The 18418-nt window shown below is 32.8% G+C and overlaps 4 protein-coding genes across 4 annotated transcripts; 2 read left to right on the top strand and 2 right to left on the bottom strand.

The window, feature by feature from the left end:
• Positions 1 to 27: 27 nt before the first annotated feature.
• Positions 28 to 1795, bottom strand: LOC104647296 (uncharacterized). Its single transcript, XM_010322486.4, has 4 exons — positions 1014 to 1795; positions 818 to 919; positions 542 to 646; positions 28 to 278 (listed from the first exon to the last, which is right to left on the bottom strand). The coding sequence occupies exons 1-4, from the start codon at positions 1674 to 1676 to the stop codon at positions 114 to 116; spliced, it is 1035 nt and encodes a 344-aa protein (XP_010320788.1). The 5' UTR covers positions 1677 to 1795; the 3' UTR covers positions 28 to 113.
• A 495-nt stretch (positions 1796 to 2290) lies between these two features.
• LOC101248974 (clavaminate synthase-like protein At3g21360) lies at positions 2291 to 5777 on the bottom strand. The gene is made up of 3 exons (XM_004239376.5): positions 5345 to 5777; positions 3420 to 3673; positions 2291 to 2870 (listed from the first exon to the last, which is right to left on the bottom strand). The coding sequence occupies exons 1-3, from the start codon at positions 5711 to 5713 to the stop codon at positions 2525 to 2527; spliced, it is 969 nt and encodes a 322-aa protein (XP_004239424.1). The 5' UTR covers positions 5714 to 5777; the 3' UTR covers positions 2291 to 2524.
• Positions 5778 to 8008: 2231 nt separating this feature from the next.
• Positions 8009 to 11352, top strand: LOC104647295 (probable transmembrane ascorbate ferrireductase 4). The gene is made up of 4 exons (XM_010322484.4): positions 8009 to 8270; positions 8370 to 8421; positions 9151 to 9347; positions 10936 to 11352. Exons 1-4 carry the CDS (start codon positions 8121 to 8123, stop codon positions 11254 to 11256), a joined length of 720 nt encoding a protein of 239 aa, XP_010320786.1. The 5' UTR covers positions 8009 to 8120; the 3' UTR covers positions 11257 to 11352.
• Positions 11353 to 12166: 814 nt separating this feature from the next.
• LOC101268278 (uncharacterized) lies at positions 12167 to 18372 on the top strand. The gene is made up of 11 exons (XM_004238926.5): positions 12167 to 12632; positions 12999 to 13085; positions 13179 to 13352; positions 14483 to 14598; positions 15402 to 15490; positions 15598 to 15701; positions 15792 to 15894; positions 16020 to 16095; positions 16179 to 16293; positions 16560 to 17091; positions 18059 to 18372. Exons 1-11 carry the CDS (start codon positions 12386 to 12388, stop codon positions 18147 to 18149), a joined length of 1734 nt encoding a protein of 577 aa, XP_004238974.1. The 5' UTR covers positions 12167 to 12385; the 3' UTR covers positions 18150 to 18372.
• Positions 18373 to 18418: the final 46 nt, after the last annotated feature.

The following is an 18418-nucleotide window of genomic DNA, read 5'->3' as shown; positions in this document are numbered from 1 at the left end:
TATCATATGATTGCTTCATGCAAGTACGTTTATTCTTTGAGCAATCAAGGAATGAAACAAAGTTTACTACACATTGAGTAAAAACAAACAAAAGTAGAGTTGTATGATCAAATTCAGAAATTGGTGAGTTTATAGTAGCAGTTATTTCCAAATAGCAGAATCTGATATCCTTTACCACAAGGACACTTGAAATGAAGAATGAGACAGTTCCCCATTCTTTCCACCCATACAGCCTCCTCACACAATGCTTCTCCTCCACCACTATCCGTCTCATCATCCTACTCGAAACCAAGAAACCGAATTCCATCAGTAAACAACAAAAGCAAGAACCCCATCACTACCTCAACATGTTTCCGAAAGACCCTCGATTCTGGTGCAGAATCCCATCATAATAAATAAAACTAGTTCTAAATACTTAAAAGGTAAATCTTTTCTACTCTATATTGAACATTAACCAAAACACAACTAATTCTAAGTGATTAAAAGGTGAATGAATGATCAAGAACAACAGTAAACATAGAAAATGAAAATTTCAATATACCTTTACAATCTTATTTTCTTCATGGAGAGTTACTTCTTCTTCTTGAATCATAAGGTCACACCATTGTCTCATTTCTCTCATTCCATCTTTCATTCTCTTTAACCTCTGCATATTACAACACACAAAAAGTAAAATCTCCATGAAAAGCAACAAACTCGGTCTCGGGAGGGAGGGTACAATGTACACATACCTTACCACTAAAGACTGTTTCCGAAATACCCCAAAGCAAAAAATAAAAATGGAAAAAAGTGAAAAGCCAAGATTTAGGAGAAAAACCATTGCAGAAGGAGTTTCTCCATTGTTAACTGAACCACCTAATTCTTGAACATTTGGTGACCAGCTAGCTGTTCTTGCAACAACAGAGTGAGTTGGGGATTTCTGGAAAATCAAAATGAAGATACAGAAATTATTAAAGAAAACTTAACGAAATCGAAAAAAAAAATCAAGATTTAGAAACAAATTCAAAACAAACCATTGTGGTAGAAGATTCTCCATTGTTGAAATCGAGCTCATTTGGTGACCAGCTAGAGGTTCTTGTGAGGGTACGGTGAGAAGGGGGTTTAGGGGATTTGCCAGTGGGATCTGAAGTAGTCCGATAAAGGGGTCGAGGAAATGGCGGCGCTAATGGTGGTTTCGCCGGAGATGGTGAAGGCGATGGAGTCACCGGAGATTCTTGGTCATTTTGGAGTGGGATTTTGATGAAACCTTGGAAATGGTTACTGTTATTGATGTTGTAGGTGTCGCTGGAACCACCGGCGCCGCCATCTGCGGTGGTGGAAATGGGTGGTAGAACAGTGGCAGTTCTTTTTGGAAATGGCTCTTCCAGAGAAGAAGAAAAACGACAGTTTGAGTGTCTCTTTCCCTTGGTAGTGGTGGTGGCGCCGCCGTAAAGGGTAGTTTTCTTACATGACGTGGCAAGTGTTTCTGCTGTAATGACGGCAGCTCCGGCGGCGGCGATGGTGGTGGTGGAAATTTCAGGTGAGAATTGTGGGATTTTCTTGACGGAACGACAAGAATGGCATTGCTGATGAGGAGATTGGTCGCCGGAGAATTTTCCGGTGGTGGCGTCAGCGGCGGAGCTGAGGCGGAGCATGGCTAAGTGAGAATCAACAGAAATTGAAAGTTCGTTTCGCATTTCGCTGTTGAAAAAAACTGTGTTAACTGAATTGAAAGATTTAAAGCGCCAAAATAATAAGGCTGCGTTTGGATATTTATAGAGTACAATTTTTTTTTTAAATTAAATAAATGTTTTTCTTTCTTTTGTTTTAGGTAATCTCTAAATCTTCAAGTTAATTGTTCATATGTTAATTTCTTATATACACTTTTTGTTTTAATCATCTCGTATTCAAATTCACTTGTTTGATTAATTCAAATTTAGATATTTATAAAATACATCTCTTTGTTATTTATTCTTTTTGTTTGTTTGTTTATTTATTTTGTTTATCTCTAAATCTTTATTTGAGTTGTGATTATATTTCACTTTCTGTATTATTGCTATATAATATAGCGTTTGAACGGTAATGACTTGATATTTAGAAAACAATAAATGGTAAATCCTTTTTATAAGATTTTTTCTTTTCAAAATTTAAATTCAAATTTTTTTATCGCCTTTATCACTTATACAAATTAATCAGTTGACTACTTACTTTGATAATAGATTGCCAAAAATCCTAGTACAAGTCTTTAAATTTAAATGGATTTTACACTTAAAAGTAGGTGTGCATATTGGTTGAGATAACAAAATGATACATCTTCAAAGTATATTTCATTTATTATAAAATTTTAGTTGTACATTTTATTTCAAACTCACAAATAAAAGCTTTGTAATGCATAAACTCTTTGAAAAAAATGATACATCTCTAAAGTCTTTACTTCCCTTATCAACTTAAAATGATCAATTCATTTTCCGTCACACCTTCTGAAACGATCTTATTATTTTTCATGAATTGAACACGTGAAAATTCTCAGCTCGAAAAATTCAATTTACTTGCAAGTAGCAACAAGGACCTTCCTAGGTGGAAGAGAAGGCCTTCTACCATGAAGTGTAGCCCAATTATCAAGGAAAAGAACATCACCCTTTTGCCATTTGAATTGTATGCTTTCTTCTTCAATTATTTCTTCACATCTTTTTACTATGTTTTGTGGTATTTCTGTTCCATCAAACATCATGGCTGAGCTTATGTCTTTCCCATACATTCCTACCAATGTGTTGAACCACATTCTTCTTCCTTTTCTTCCATCAAACACTTTTGTTAAACATCTTGGTCCTAAGATTGTCTTTACACCACCATTTGGTAGCCATTCCATTTCCATTCCAAGTGCTTTTGCCCTATAATAATCAAGATTTTTTTTTTGAATTGGGTAGTTATTCCGAAGGATAATTAATTCCACGTATGATTACTGCGTTTTACTCACGTAGTTATAAAGTAAAACCATAGAACTACTTGTTGTAACATTATAGACCAACTAACTTATACGTGAATCGGTCAGAAAATACATAATAATTTAGTCTTCTTTTTTCTTGGATAATAGTAGTGTGTATTTCTATCCCAATCATGTCAATCATTCTATTAGATATACATTGCGTTCCACTAACACAAATATCGAGCAACTCTTTCCTCCAAACCCTAAGCAATTCCACAAACTTAATGATTGTATATATTCAATATAACAAGTTTACTAATATTGGGTAGAATAACTTGTCATAAGCAATAATTTCAAGTTTGAGCTTTTAGTTACACGAAGACTCTTTTGATAAGGAACTAGTGTTTTAGTACCCCTTTATCCTTTAAAAGTGTAATTTCTAAACACAAATTCAAACTATCGAACGTCAACGCAGATATAAAACTCCAAAAAGTTGTATAAATGATTAAATTACCTTTTTTCAGCTTCAATAGGATCAGAAGTACCAAAAGCATCCTCCCATCCTCTACCTCTCATTGAACCTTGGTCATTCTTACTTGGAGCACTAAATGTGTATTTAAGTCCTTTTTTCTCTATTTCTTCAACAGCTTCTGGGAATTCCTCTATCATTCTTTCTGTTACTCTAAAACTTGGAACAAATGGTGTTTCCCCTCCTTCTGGGGGTGGTATCTCACAATACAATATCACTTTCTTTGGAAATTCCTTTATCTACATATATAACAAATAAGTATGTCATAGAAAAAATATAATCATTCAGACACATCAACTTCTTTTTACTGTGTCAGTTGAACACAAAATGATCATCTAGACATATCAATTCGTACTTATTTTGTCAGTTGAACACTTCAACTGATTACAAAATGATCATTTAAATACTTTCAGAATTCATGTGTCACAACAACATCAAATGACCACGATACATAGTGAGAACGGGTTAGAAGTGTTTATTTGCGAAAAATTTTGTCAAATTTTATGATCTGGTCCTGTTTGGTCGACCAAAATAATTAAGTGTCATATGAAAGCTGACAACGCTAAGGGGTCGTTTGGTACAAAGATCAATAATGCATGGATTAGTAATGCAAAGATTGATAATGCAGGAATTAGTAATGCAGGGATTGGTAATGTAGGGATTATTATTATCAAGTGTTCGGTTCATTGTTTTTTAACTAGTTTTGTGTGTGGTTTAAAGCTCTACAAAAAAATTCTTTCCCATTATACCCTTGAGTTGTTATGGGATTTTTGTATTTCAGGTAATTGGGTCAAGGTAGATAATTGACGGATAATATTATTTTTTCATAACATTTTTAACTAGATAGGAGAATAAAACTTTATTATCATATTCACTACGTTCTCACTTAAATTACTTGAGAGTAAATAATTGTAATCTATAAATTGGAGGTAATATCTCAAAATGTCACACAACTATAATAATATATAAGAAAAATTTATTGAACTTTGTTTTGTATCAATAAATCTTTTAAAAAACTCTTTATCATATAATAAAATAAAAATAAACAATAGATATAGCAAAATTAATTAAACTATTTTTATAATCGAGATGTTTTATTTATATGTATATGCTCTTGTTTTAGACTACTTGTGTAATGTTCAAGGAACTTCCGTTAAGAGATAATATTTGACTTATGAATTGTTCTTAAATTCATACATCAACATTAGCATATTAGTCGGATTATCATATTTTGTATTAATAATAAGTAGATTAAATAACTCATGTTTTAGAAACAAAAAGTTATATCTAAATAATAAAATTTGCAAATTAATTTATTTAAACAAATTTATTAGTATAAATATAAAATATAAAATCAAGAAAATAAACAAAATGATTAAAAGAATTTGAGGGGGTATTTTTGTCTTTATCTAGATTAGTCCCATGGTATTAAATTAATACCACCAAATGAAAGGTATTAGTTATACACCCTCTAATACCATGTAAGGTATTATATAACTAATCCATTGATTGATCCAAAATTCCTACGAAACATAGAATTAAATAATACCACACTTAATATTTGAACTATTTTTCTAATACTCCCTACCAAACGACCCCTGAGTATTATTCATTTCGTACTCCTCCAATCATTAATCAAGTTTAATATAATATAATTCCCTTTTAGGCTGTCTTCATATAAAATTAAAATAAAATTGAATACCATGCCATAACTAAGTGACAATATTGAAAAACTTTTTATATGAAAATACTGTTGATTATATTGCCTCGCTAACTAAATCAAAATATTTGTGAAAATAGTTAAGGAACATTTTTTATTGAAAAATTTTAAATTGTGATTTTTTCAATAATGAATATACAGAAATCTTAAAAGACGGATAATAATTGCGAAGAAAAATTAAAACACTTACAAGGACCATTTCATGATGATAATATATAAATTCAGAAAGAGGTCCTTCATTAGCAGTCCAAACTCTCTTGTAAATATGTGTTCTTGGTGCTGGTCCAACATATCTAATATCTTCCCAACCAAATACTTCAACAATATCATTAAAATTTTGTGCATTTTTTACATCAAATCCTCTTAAAAGAACAGCACTATTTTTTGTAATCATATCATCAAACCAATCCTTATTATTTTCCAAATATTCAAGTAATGAATTTATGTCATTCTTATTATTTGGTTCAATTGGATTTAGAACTAATGGCATAGTTTCACCATCAACAATTTTTTCTCCTTCACATTTTCCCACTTTGAAATCCTTACAAGTGTATTCCATTTTTTTTTTCTTTTTGTAAATTGATTTTTTTTTAAAAAAAGTTTTTGACTTTTTTTGGCTATGGATTGTTGAATTGGAATTGAAGGGTTTTATGGTATTTATAGAAGAAAAAAAAGGAATCAAAATAATGATGGACAATGTTGGTCATTGGGTTCTTCATTTGTCTTTAATTTGTATGATTAGTTATTTTAAATTATGGTTTGGTGTATTTTTGTTTTTATTAATATAACTAAGTTTTCTTGTTTTGCTTGGTAAACAACTACAAGATTAATTAATGACAAAAAGGGGGGGGGAAAAAATCAAAAAAGGTAATCTTGCTAATTATATATTCTTTATACTCCATATATCCTTTCCCTTAAACAATTTTCCTACCTATAATATTAATTGGAGTAATTTAATAATCAAACTTTGAATTTTACTAGTCCCGATATATTGTGAATTCATGTATATATTATTTAGTTCTAAATAATATTATTGAGGACCGATAAAAATATTTTGGACGGTACAACAATCCATTTGATATACAATAATGTGTTAGAAGTTCGCGAGTAAGATATTTATGATATAATGTTTATATAACAATATTTATAATATCTTTATGAGCCCTATAGAAAAAATGATGTATTATGTTAAAAGAAAGTCCTTTTTTAATTAAGGATAATTTAGTAGAATATAATACATAAGAAATGAGTTCCAATTTGGCTTCATATCTTGTCCTTGTACTTACATTTAATTTTTACCTGAAAATTCAGTAACATTGTTGGCATCAAACTGCAACAAGGAAATATATGTGATTAATTAATTAATTAATTAATTAATTAACTTATGAAATTAAGTGATCTTACTTAATCCTAATATTATATGTTGATTAATAAGGGACCTACTAGAAAATTCTGATGATGAATAATAATAAGTGTGATGTATTAAGAGAATTAATTATACCGTGGGATTTGTATACTATTAACATTTTAATCCATTTCGAAAAGAATTGACACACTTTTTTTATTTTTATCAATAAAATTCTTTGATTTTAATGTTTTCATTTTATCTCTAATGATTAAAAGTAAGTGTATATGTATATATATAACGGTGAGGGTACATATGTTGTAAAATTGGGGGCATCAACAACCCAGACTTTCACTTTATAATTTATATACGAATTGAGACGAATTAGAATTTTAAGCTTGTAAATTTTAAAATTTAGAAACAATCTTGATAAATTATTTATTCATATTAAATTTTAAAATATAAAATTAAAATTAAAACCAAAACTACCAAATTCTTGAGAAATGATGACAAAGTTATAGCTCCACCATGACTATACTATTCATCTTCTCAATTTAATGAGAAACACACAAAGAAAAAAATTCCTTCTTCCTATATTAGTTATTCATAATATTAAAAATAATTGTGTTAATTTACAAATTATATTTAATTATATAATTAATTGTGTAAAATAATTTGTAAAATTCCAAAAAAATTTATGTAATAGGTAAATTAGTAAAATAACAATTTTTATTTATGATTTTCAAAAAGATGAGTCACTAAGAATATAGAAAAGAAGAAGTAGTTAATTATCACATAGAGCAACCCCCTAAGGTATTTTTTGAATTCAACAAAATATTATAAATATTCAATTTGGTTTCATGGCACAGAAAACGTAAATAAGAAGTGACATTAATTTGCAAGAAGTTAATATCATTCATTCAAATTAAATTACTCCCCAAAATACTCTTCAATGTTTAATTGTAGTTTTTTCGCCTATTACGTATTTTTTCCCTATTAAAAAAGTATATATAAATTAGTTTAATTTTGTATCTTTTTGACATAAATTATATATTTAAGAGATATCATAATTTTTTAAATTCGAATTAAAATCAAAATAAAATTGAGTTCTTCGTGACAACAAATTAAGAAACAATCATCAAAAGTATAAAAGAAGAAGGTGACCACATACATTATTAATAATATACTCATGAAAAAAGTAAAAAGAAAATGGCATGACTATAATTTAATCATAACTTTGTCCTTTTTCTAATGTAAACAAAATAAACTTAATTTATATTCAAAAATTTGCTTACGAGGAGATTATTATTCAAATCTTCAATCCTTAAGCTAATGCAGGACAGTCAACACCTATTTAAACGAGTATTAATTTTTAATAAATTTCATATATCAATTATCACTTTTTTTATATTAAAACACAACTCGATATTGAACTAACCTATAGAAAATAAATATTGAACAACTTAATATCGACTATATACGTATATACTAAAACAAAATGAATAATGAATAGTTAGATATATAAAAAAAAGTCCTTTTTGATGATCAATTTGTAGGTGTCGGTTTCACAGTTTCAAATAATACTTAGAACACTACCACTGAGCCACTGTACTCACTGGCCATGGCTGCTGCACACTCATTTTCACTACTTGTCTTAGCAAGACTTTCAGCTTCCATTGTTGCTTTTCTTGTTCTAACTTGGGCTCTTTACTTTAAAACTAGCTTTTACCCTCATTCTTCTTCTACTCAAGAAGAAGACCTTATTTATGCTGTAAAGTTACATTCTTTAAGCTTCAATGTACTTCATTTCAGCTAAAAGAATTTGGGGGTTTTGAGTTGAAGTCTTTTGTTTTTTTTTTTGGTTTTGTAGGTGCTTCATCCATTATTGATGGTGATTGGTTTCATTCTTATAAGTGGAGAAGGTAAGCTTAACTTCTATTTTTATCTTAGAGTGATTTTGGAAAGTGGGGTTTTTTTTTCTTGTTGATTTTATGAAAAATCCTTCCTTTTTCTTTTCTTGGAAGTGATTTTGGAAAGTGGGGTTCTTTCTTTTTTTCTTAATTTTGTTAAAAATTCATTCTTTTTTGTTTTCTTGGAAGTGATCACTGATTTTGGGAAGTGGGGATTTTCTTTCTTGCTATATCTTGTTAAAAATCCAGTCTTTTTTGCTTATCTTTGAAGTGATCACTGATTTTGGGAAGTGGGGCTTTTCTTTCTTGCTAGATGTTGTTAAAAATCCTTTTTTTTTTGTTTTCTTGTTAGTTTATCACTGAATTTGGAAAGTGGGGTGTTTCTTTCTTGTTATGTCTTGTTAAAAATCCAGTCTTTTTTGTTTTCTTGTTAGTGATCACTGAATTTGGATAGTTGGGTGTTTCTTTTTTGCCATGTCTTGTTAAAAATCCAGTCTTTTTGCTCATCTTGGAAGTGATTATGGTAAGTGGGGTTTTTTCTTTCTTGCTATATCTTGTTAAAAATCTAGTCTTTTTGCTTATCTTGGAAGTGATTATGGTAAGTGAGAGCTTTGTTTCTTGGTATATCTTGTTAAAAATCTGTTTTTTTCTTATGTTGGAAGTGATTATGGAAAGTGGGGTTTTTTCTTTCTTTCTATATCTTGTTAAAGATCTAATCTTTTTTTTGGGGGGGTATTGTAGCCATTTTAGTGCATAGATGGTTGCCAGGTTCAAGAAATTTGAAGAAATCAGTGCATTTGTGTCTGCAAGGACTGGCTTTGGCTTGTGGGGTTTTTGGGATATGGACAAAATTTCATAGCAGAGATGGGATTGTGACTAATTTCTATAGTTTGCATTCTTGGATGGGTATCATTTGTGTTTCCCTATTTGGAGCTCAGGTATTTCTTCTGCACATTTTGTTCCCTCATCTCTTTTTGGTCAAAATTTTCTTTCAAGTTAAAAGAAAAAATGACTTTAAATTTGAGTCTGCATAAAGTTCCAAGTATGACATTGAAGTTGATTCTGAAAGTTGTCTTATCTTTTGAGAATGTAAATTTATCATCCATTAGTACTGTTTATTCCTTTTGAAGTATAAAGTATCTTATCATGTATTCTATGTTTACTTCCTATATATTATAGTAATCCCTCCGTTTCAATTGTTTAACTGGTTTTGCCTTCACACGACGTTTACGAAAGTAGATAAGACTTTTGCATCTTCTGGTCTTAAATTGAAGATACGTAGAATGTGCTAAGATGTGGAAAGTAGGAAATAAAAGGAAAAACATGTTCTCTTGTTAACGGACTAAACAAGAAAGTAAGACTGAAGTATTGAAACGGAGGGAGGGAGTTGTTCGGTGGCATCAGGCATGTCACATCTTTGAAATTAGGATAAAATCACTTATTAGTGCAATAATTGTAATATGTGAATCGAGAAGCTTCAACGTGGCCTAGAGATTTGATAGATGTACTACGTGTTTGTTTGAGCAAGGAGATGTATAAGGGGATGTAGAAATGGTCCTACAAATGGGGTCTTGAAAAAATTGGAGTGCAAGAGTATAGTGTTATCAGTCTATATTTTTCTAGCCTAACAGTTTTTTTGCTTTTGGGATGTGTCTCTTCTATAACTTGGTAGTGCCAGTAAATACCTTCGAGAATGTTGCCAGGTGGGTCAGATCCTCCGAAAGTAATGCAATTTTGAAGGATCCGACATGATGGTGGTAGTATTGTTGGAGGTTGAGCAACATAGGTCATGAGGGCGTGCTTCAAGTTAGGAGTACTGAGAACCTTTTTAACTAGCCAAGACAACAACAAATTTAGCACTACCTTACTGGATTCACAACCCTTCTTCCGCTCTAGAGTTGAAAAAGAGTGCAATAATAGATCACGGAGAGTGAACTCATGAGGTACATCAAACAGCTTTTAAAAGAATGGTTCACGTATATGTATTGCGAAATCATACACATTACACTATGTGTAGGGGGAAATAATTGCAGACTATATATACCTGCATTGTGAGAGTGGAAAGGGGTTAATAGTGTCATCTTTCATTAGGCATTGCACTCTTAAATTTTTGAAACAACAATGGTTATAATTGCTATTATACTTGTTCTTGCTGCTCCTTCACCTAGCCAAAATCCAATTCCGACAAGCTACATTTTTTGCTCAAGGAGATTATCAAGTAAAAATGTCCACCATGAGGTAAAGTAGAAGTTCGGCTTTGCACTAAAGTACCACAAAAAATATAGTCGAAAACAGACACTGAAACTTGGCCTCAGCTGACAAGTAAACATAAAGACACCTCAACCGGCAACTAAACACTCCAACTCGTCCCCCTGTCCATCAAATCATTCAAGAACTAGTGAAAAAGTCGAGCACAGTGTTTCTGTTAGCATATCAACTTGAGTATTTAGATTGATTTGTAAGGCACCTTTTGTAACCGGACAAGAAGCTTACTTGCTTGTAATGATGTTTCATGTTTTACTGCAGTGGTTGATGGGCTTCTTAAGCTTTTGGCACAGAGGAGAAGTACGAATGACAAGAATACGTATTCTCCCATGGCATGTATTCCTCGGTCTTTACACATATGGCTTGGCAGTGGCAACAGCAGAAACAGGACTTCTCGAAAAGTTAACCTTCTTGCAAACAAACGGAGCTGTACAGAAACGTTGCACAGAATCCATGATCGTAAATGGCATGGGACTCAGTTTAGCTCTCCTCAGCGGCATGGTGATATTTGCTGCTGTGTTACCAAAACATCAAACACCACATACGAAGAGTGTTTACTCTACTAATAAGCTACATTCTTAGTTTTTCATACACCGCGATAAATTCTCATGTAAATACACTATTTATTGGTGTTGTTTATAAAATGAAGAAGGTCCAACAGGTCCCTTCTTTTCCCAATCTTTCTTGCAATTTGGTATGCCAGTCTTGCTGGTTCTTCTTCAGTGTTCTTAGCACACTTCTTGATACCTGTGATGTGTGAGTTAATTTGCGTTATATATGTATCGGAGTTAGCTTTTACGTATTTCAATTAATCTCATGAGATACCTGCTGCCTTTCACCGTGTGATAGATTCACAATGGAGAAGTTGTGTGTTGTGACCTACAGTATACACTAGTATACACCATTTAAAGTATTGGTCAATTAATTTGCATTGAATAGACACTTTAAACTCTGTCAACAAATTTTAATTTCAAAGCTCTTTTTTTTTCCTCAATAATATTAAAATATAATAATCCAATCATAAAATTTTAAGCTCAAATTTTTCTGAAGTAAATATACTTTGTTGTTGATTTCTTTGATCTACGTAAGTTTTTTAAGGATAGAATTATCGGTGAGAAAATTGCACGTGTTGATGAAAGACAACAATCTCCAAAAGGTAAAAACTTATCCTAATATTTTATATTTGCGCTTACACATTTCTTGAAATGTAATTTTATTAGTAATAACCAAAAAGGATAGCTAAGTGCATCAAACTTCCTCGATGTCCACGATTCGAGGAAGAATCAAACCACAAAGATTTATTGTTCGCAATACTATCCCTTGTAACGTAAAAAAAATATTTTCACAACTCAAATTCATAACAATAAATTTATATAATTTGACGTAAATACAATTTTTTTTTCAAATTAACTAAATAGTGTAAACTAATCCGAACACCAAAACTATTAAAAAATCACTAATTTAAATTTGCATAAAAACCATTTTTAAAGTTGTACCAAAAAAAAATAAATACACCCAATTTAATGAAAGCACTCTTTTGAGAGTCCATTGATAATAAGAGCATCAAAAGTTAGGTTTCCATTGATGCTCAAAGGATGAAGATGAACTTCAACTCCAAAAATTCCCTTTTTCCATTACCCCTTTGAATCTAAAACCCTATTAACACATTACTATTACAACCCTAAAACCCTAAAAAAATAATAATCAAGAAATGTGTTCTTCTATAATCCCATCTTCTCTTATCTTTACACCTAAATCCCCTTTCATCTATAGTCAAGATTTGATTTTTACCTCATACCCATTTCACCTTAGGACTAGAATTCCTAAGTTCTCCCTTTCTGCTTCAGTTTCAGAAAAAGTTGCAGCAGTTTCTTGGGGTGTTTCTGATCCAAATGCAATTGATGAGTATAATGGTTGGGACTTTGTTGAACCTCCAGTTGAAAAGAAGAAGAAAAAGGGTATTTTTTATTGTCCACCTCAACTAATTTGAGATCAAGTTTTAAGCTGATTGATTGACTTTTTGAGGATGTAGTTTATTGCTTTTGTTATATGTTAGCATCTGTTGTTGTTGATTGTTACTGTTGCTTGCATGTATTTCCTATTAGTTGCTATGTTTTGCTTCCCTTGAGCTGAGAGTCTTTCGAAAATGGTCCCTTTAGCTCCATGAAGTAATGGCAAGGTTTGCGTAACACTGCCCTGCATGAGCTGAGAGTCTTTCAGATATTGTGGGGATTTTATTGGGTATGTTGGTGGTGGTGGTGTGAACAAAAATACTGTTGAGATATTTTGTGATTAGGGGAATTAAAAGATGGGTTCTTTTGCAGGTTTGTCAAAATTTTTGGTTATTGGCATGTCAGTGTCTCTTGCTGCTGGGCTTGGTGTTGCTTCCTACTTTTCACTATACCAGAAAGGTGAGATTTTTGGGATTGCTTTTGTTAGTTTATGTTGCTACTGTGCTTTGTAGAAATGTAATTTAATTTTTGGTGTACTTTGTGCTTTTATAGGATTCAAATTTCAATTTAGTGGGCCGCTCCATGAGTCACATGATAGTTTAGCATCTAATGAGGCTTCTAATAAGGGAGAAGATGGCGAAACGGTTGATTTGTCAATGGGAAGTGATGAGATTTCTGAAACGGTGGAGGGAGGTTCTGATTTCGATGATAAAAATGTTGTCTTGGGTAAGTTTTTAGAGCTTAACTAAACTTTGTTATGTTCTTTGTTTGTTAAAATAAGTTGTGCATACAGTAGTCTAGATAAAATGCTTGTAAAGGGAGTTCTCTTGTTTCTTTTTTCCTTTGGTAGTCGCATGAGAAATGCTAATATTTTCGAAAAATATCTGAATCATGTAATGTACTAGAACTCTTTTGGGTTGGGAGTAGTTTGTTTATTATGCAATGGTACCTCTTTATAGTCTCTTTCTTCTTTGGGAAAATATGGTTTCCTGTTCCCTTTCCATCATTTGATGTACGATTGTTTACCAATGTGCTAATTTAAGTTGTTCAGCACCCAAGGATGTGACCTAGTTGTCAATTAAATGAGTGGAGAATCCGGAGATCTCAGGTTCAAATCTCAGGGGAAGGCAAAATCACTAGAGTCCTATTTGCTCTAGCATTGGTTGGCAAAATTACCCGGTTTATGTGCTGGCACTTGATGAAAATCGAGGTGCAACATCACCATCATCCCAAAAATAGAAGAAGAAACTGTTTAGCCTTTTCCTTTTTTGGATCGAACTTGTAATTTCCTGTTCAGAAGCTTGTTCTCTGATTCCATTCTTCTCCTTTTATTTTTTCCGTATGCTCCTGCTTTGTCTGGCTTGGTGCATTTTCCAGGAAACTAATAAAAATAAAAGAACCCCTGAAACAATTAAGAACAGATAGACAAGTCAGTAAAAACTCCCAATTCTCCTGGAAAGTGTACGCCAACAATATTCACATTTCTTCTGTTCTTCTCTTCATGTCAGTAAAAGAAACATGTATGGCTAGTTCTAACATGCAAGTTTAAGTTCATAAATGTCATTTTTCATTTTATTCTCATCTGAAAGTTAAAACAGAACAAATATGTAAAGATAATTGAAAAGAAAATCCTCATTCAACACTTGTCAGCATTCACCCATGTTATCTCATTTTATTTTGAGCTTGATTTGGTGCTAATAGTAGTAGTTTTTTTTTTTAATTTACTTGCTGCAATAGTTTGTAGTTTGTACCATTTTCTCTTTCGTTTACATAGAATGATAGCGTTCTGTTCATTAGTTCTGATTTTAATTTTATTCCTCCCTGGCCAAAACTTCTGGGTCATTGTCATTTTGAAGAGACACACAATGTTTCAACTAAAGGAGTAACTAGAGGAGTACTGGGACGAATTACAATTCCCTTTGCTGTAGATTCTACTCAAGAAGAAGCTCTTTTTATGTTGAAGAAACTCAAGGTATAGTTGCCTGACCTTTATTGAGAAATAAGCTTTCCTGCTCTACTTGTACACTTTTCTGTTCCGACCTATGTTATATTAGACTTAGCTATAGTGCTTGACTTAGTTTGAACAGCATGATAGCTAGAGAACTTTGTATTGCACTAGTAAGTCAAACCAAAAGCGGCATATTTTCCAAGATATGTGGTGTAACATAATTATCGGGTGGTTCTGATGTTTTAAAGTTATTTTTGGTCAAAACTGTAATGGCCAGCTTCAGAGGGAACCTTTTGCTGTGTGTGTGGAATCATGGGTGTTTCATGTTTCCTTATGATGAGTGTGAGATGGGAGGCTTTAGGAAGTACAGTAACATCCTTGGGAAGGCAACCAAGAGAAGTGATGTTGCCTAGATACTGTTGTTAGAACAACGAAATGTAATTAAGCTAGTAGGTTGCACATTCAAACTGGACTGTGGTTCCTTCCTTATCTCTCCTTTTTAGTATATGACTACGGATAATGTGTTTTTTCCTGTGAAAACTAGCCTGTTACATTTTGTAATCTTTATTGTTTATTTTGATTTTACTTGATAATTTTATTTGCCCCTCTGTCTTTCACCCTTCACTCGATTATTTAGGTCTGGTTCTAAGCATGGCTTTGACATTATGCTGTAAGGTATAATTGGAAATTAGACAGCCATATTGTAGTTCTACTGTCAACTATTGTGACGTGCTTGTAGCACTGTCTGTGCTTCTCTCTCTGACTTCACTCTATTGTTTAGATTCGGTTCCCAGCATAGTTTCACCATTATAATCTAAAGTATACAGATCATTGAAGATGATGTTAAAGCAGATGAACTATGTTCAAGGAGGGAATATGCAAGATGGTTAATTAAAGCAAATACACAACTAGAAAGGTACTTTTGGTCAACATCATTTGTTTGGCCAGTTTTTTTGTTGGAAGAAGACAAAATATTAGTACCACTGACAAGTTTCTCTAACCATTTTGTTTTTTGACTTCTAGGAGTAGAAAGCATCGGATAGTTCCATCAGTTGTGCTTTCTGGCTCTACAATTGCTGCCTTTGATGATGTGGGTGTTGAAGACCCTGATTTTGCGACCATTCAATGTAAGCTTGACATGTTGTTACCCAAGCATAATATATGTCATCTTTGAAGGAGCTAATACTTTCAGTTCTTGCTTAAAAAATGTTATCCAGCCCTAGCTGAGGCTGGTATTATTCCTAGCAAGCTGCCAGATAAGAAGTTCGCTTCCACTCCAAATGTTTCAGAAGATCAGGGCGTCTGTTTTTCCCCCGATAGGTACTATGATGTTCATCTCTCCCTCCTCTCCCTTCCCTTTTGTTGTTTTTGCCACTTCATCCGTTTCTCCCTTTGTTACCTTCGTCTATGCTTCTTTTTGAGTTATGTCTGTTTTGCTGTTTCAGATTTTTGTCTCGCCAAGATCTGATTAGCTGGAAAGCCAAAATAGAGTATGAAATCATGCCAGTGATAGATAAAGAGGTAGGGGAAAAACCATGCTCCAACTTCAACGAAATTTTGATGCCCTTTATCTGCCTGAATATCTGACTGTGTGTACAGTTCAGATATCAAGGAAGAACATAGCCTTTCTGGATGTAAGGGACATCAATTCTGAAGCTTTGGTGGAACTTTTTGTGGATTTACGGGCTGGTGAACAGAGCATTCTTCGGAGAGTTTTTGGTCTCTTTCTTTCTCTGTTTTGCACTAATGCACGAAATTAGATTTATGAGATCCCCTCGGCAAAAATATCACCACTTCTATGCAAAAAAATACTTGCATGTCACCGATGCATTCTTTGACATGTACAAACATCTTAGTAAATTAATTAATTCACCCAAATCATTTGGGATAAAAAGATATAGGAGGAATTTAGTGCATGCAAGACAGTTAAGTACACCGAAGCTTTGGATTAGGAAGTTTGTTGATCGCCTATGTATCATTTACAGGACAGGCGAAACGATTTCAGCCTGATAAACCATCCACGAAGGCTCAGGCAGCTGTTTCGCTGACAAGTGGGAGAATGGAAGAATATATACAAAGTGAGCTGGCAAAACTTGAAGCAGAAAATTTATCGAGACTTATGACAATGGAAGAAATAAAGTCTGACCTACTTGATAGAGGAGAAATACAAAGGATTTGGGAGAGTAATATGGAAGTAGAAAGAAGTCGTGGTTTAGAGGTAGAAAGTGCTTATCTGTCTTCTATTGGAGATTTAGAACAGGAAAAAATTGTACATGAGAATGCTCGAGCTGAGCTTCTGAAGCAGAAGGCAGCTCTAGACTGTCAGAAGCAGCTACTTTCTAGTCTCAAGGAAGAGGTTGATGAGATGTCCGAAAAGCTTGCATGCGAGAAGTTTAAGCATGTGGATGAGCAGTGTGATTTAAGTGGTATGATTCATGATTTGCAGGTTAAGCATGAAGCTTTGCTTGACAAAAAATCTATGTTGGAAGCTGAGAGTGAAGCTTTGCGAAAACTGAGGTACAAATATGTGTTAATCACTTAATTGTAGCTTTTGTTTACTTCTATGTCTTTTTCTGAATGGCGACTGTTGTTTAATTTGTCTTGTTGTATCCTCTAATAGCTTTATGGAGTTTCAACACGTAGAAGTTTAGTGAATGTTAATTAGCTTTAGGAAGTTTGACTAATCTCGATAACAATCAAACAAACGTGATATCCGAACTAAGGATGGTATTACCGGAGAGGTTGATAATTCATTAACATTCGTAGTCTGTAATTGGCATGAAATTGTGCAATAAAAACCGAAAATATAGTTTTTCTTTTGGTGAGGTTGCCTGGGAGGGAAATGGTGGAGCATTAAGGTTGGGATGGCACTGGAAAAAAGAAACAAAAAATGGGGAAGAATGATATAATATGCATCTCATGATAGGGGATCATAATGTTCCCCATGCTAGACAAACATATCCCTTGGATGCAAAGATTAATTACAGAACAGAAGGACATTTCACCGAATTCGGTCAAATTGCCAATCCCAAAAAATGATTATTACACATTCTAAGGAGGATTATGGACTTGATGGAGTGCTCTAGTCTGAACCACAAATATGCTAATTTTAGCTATGTATACTTTTAATAATTCTGTAGCGGAATAATCTTGAGATGTGGATAATGGCAAGAATGTCACTAAGATTCAAACCGTTATACATTCTGGTGAGGACTGATGCATACTGCATACGTAGTTTACACTGGTTTCCATGTCTTCACATGGAACTTCCATTGATTTCTCGGTTACAGCTCTTTCGTTAAGCTTGAAATTGTTAACTCCAGGTTATGGTAACTACTTCTAACATTCTATTGATCTGATGGTTGCATTTTCTGTTTCAATTTACACTTATATTAGTTGAAAGAGCTTAAGCATCCTGAAACAGTAGAAATTTCGACTCCAGATAATTTTTAGGTAGTTGACAATGCATGTTTTGTTGAAACAGATCATGGGTAGAGGATGAAGCAAGAAGAAGTCAAGCTCGTGCTAAAGTTCTCGAGGAGGTTGAACGAAGGTGGAGATGGGAGGAGCAATAGGAAAAAAGTTTTCCTATAAGTTAAATAATCCATCTGTTTTGATGTACATTTTCTCATTGTCATGATCAGTTCTCTTCTTAAATATTTTCTTGGTAGCATCTTGTAAACTATATAAGAGCTGTTGATCTCTGTCATTAGCAGAAAGCAATTGAAGAGTAACTTTTTTTGTTGTATTTTGAAGAATGAATTGCTTTATTAACAAAGTGAACCTCTTGAGTTCCAATCTATTTGCAGGGACCTAATAGCTTTACATCCAAACTTATTTTTTT

Source organism: Solanum lycopersicum, chromosome 5 (assembly GCF_036512215.1).
Source record: "Solanum lycopersicum chromosome 5, SLM_r2.1".
NCBI lineage: Eukaryota > Viridiplantae > Streptophyta > Magnoliopsida > Solanales > Solanaceae > Solanum > Solanum lycopersicum.
This window is presented reverse-complemented; position numbering and strand designations above follow the sequence as displayed.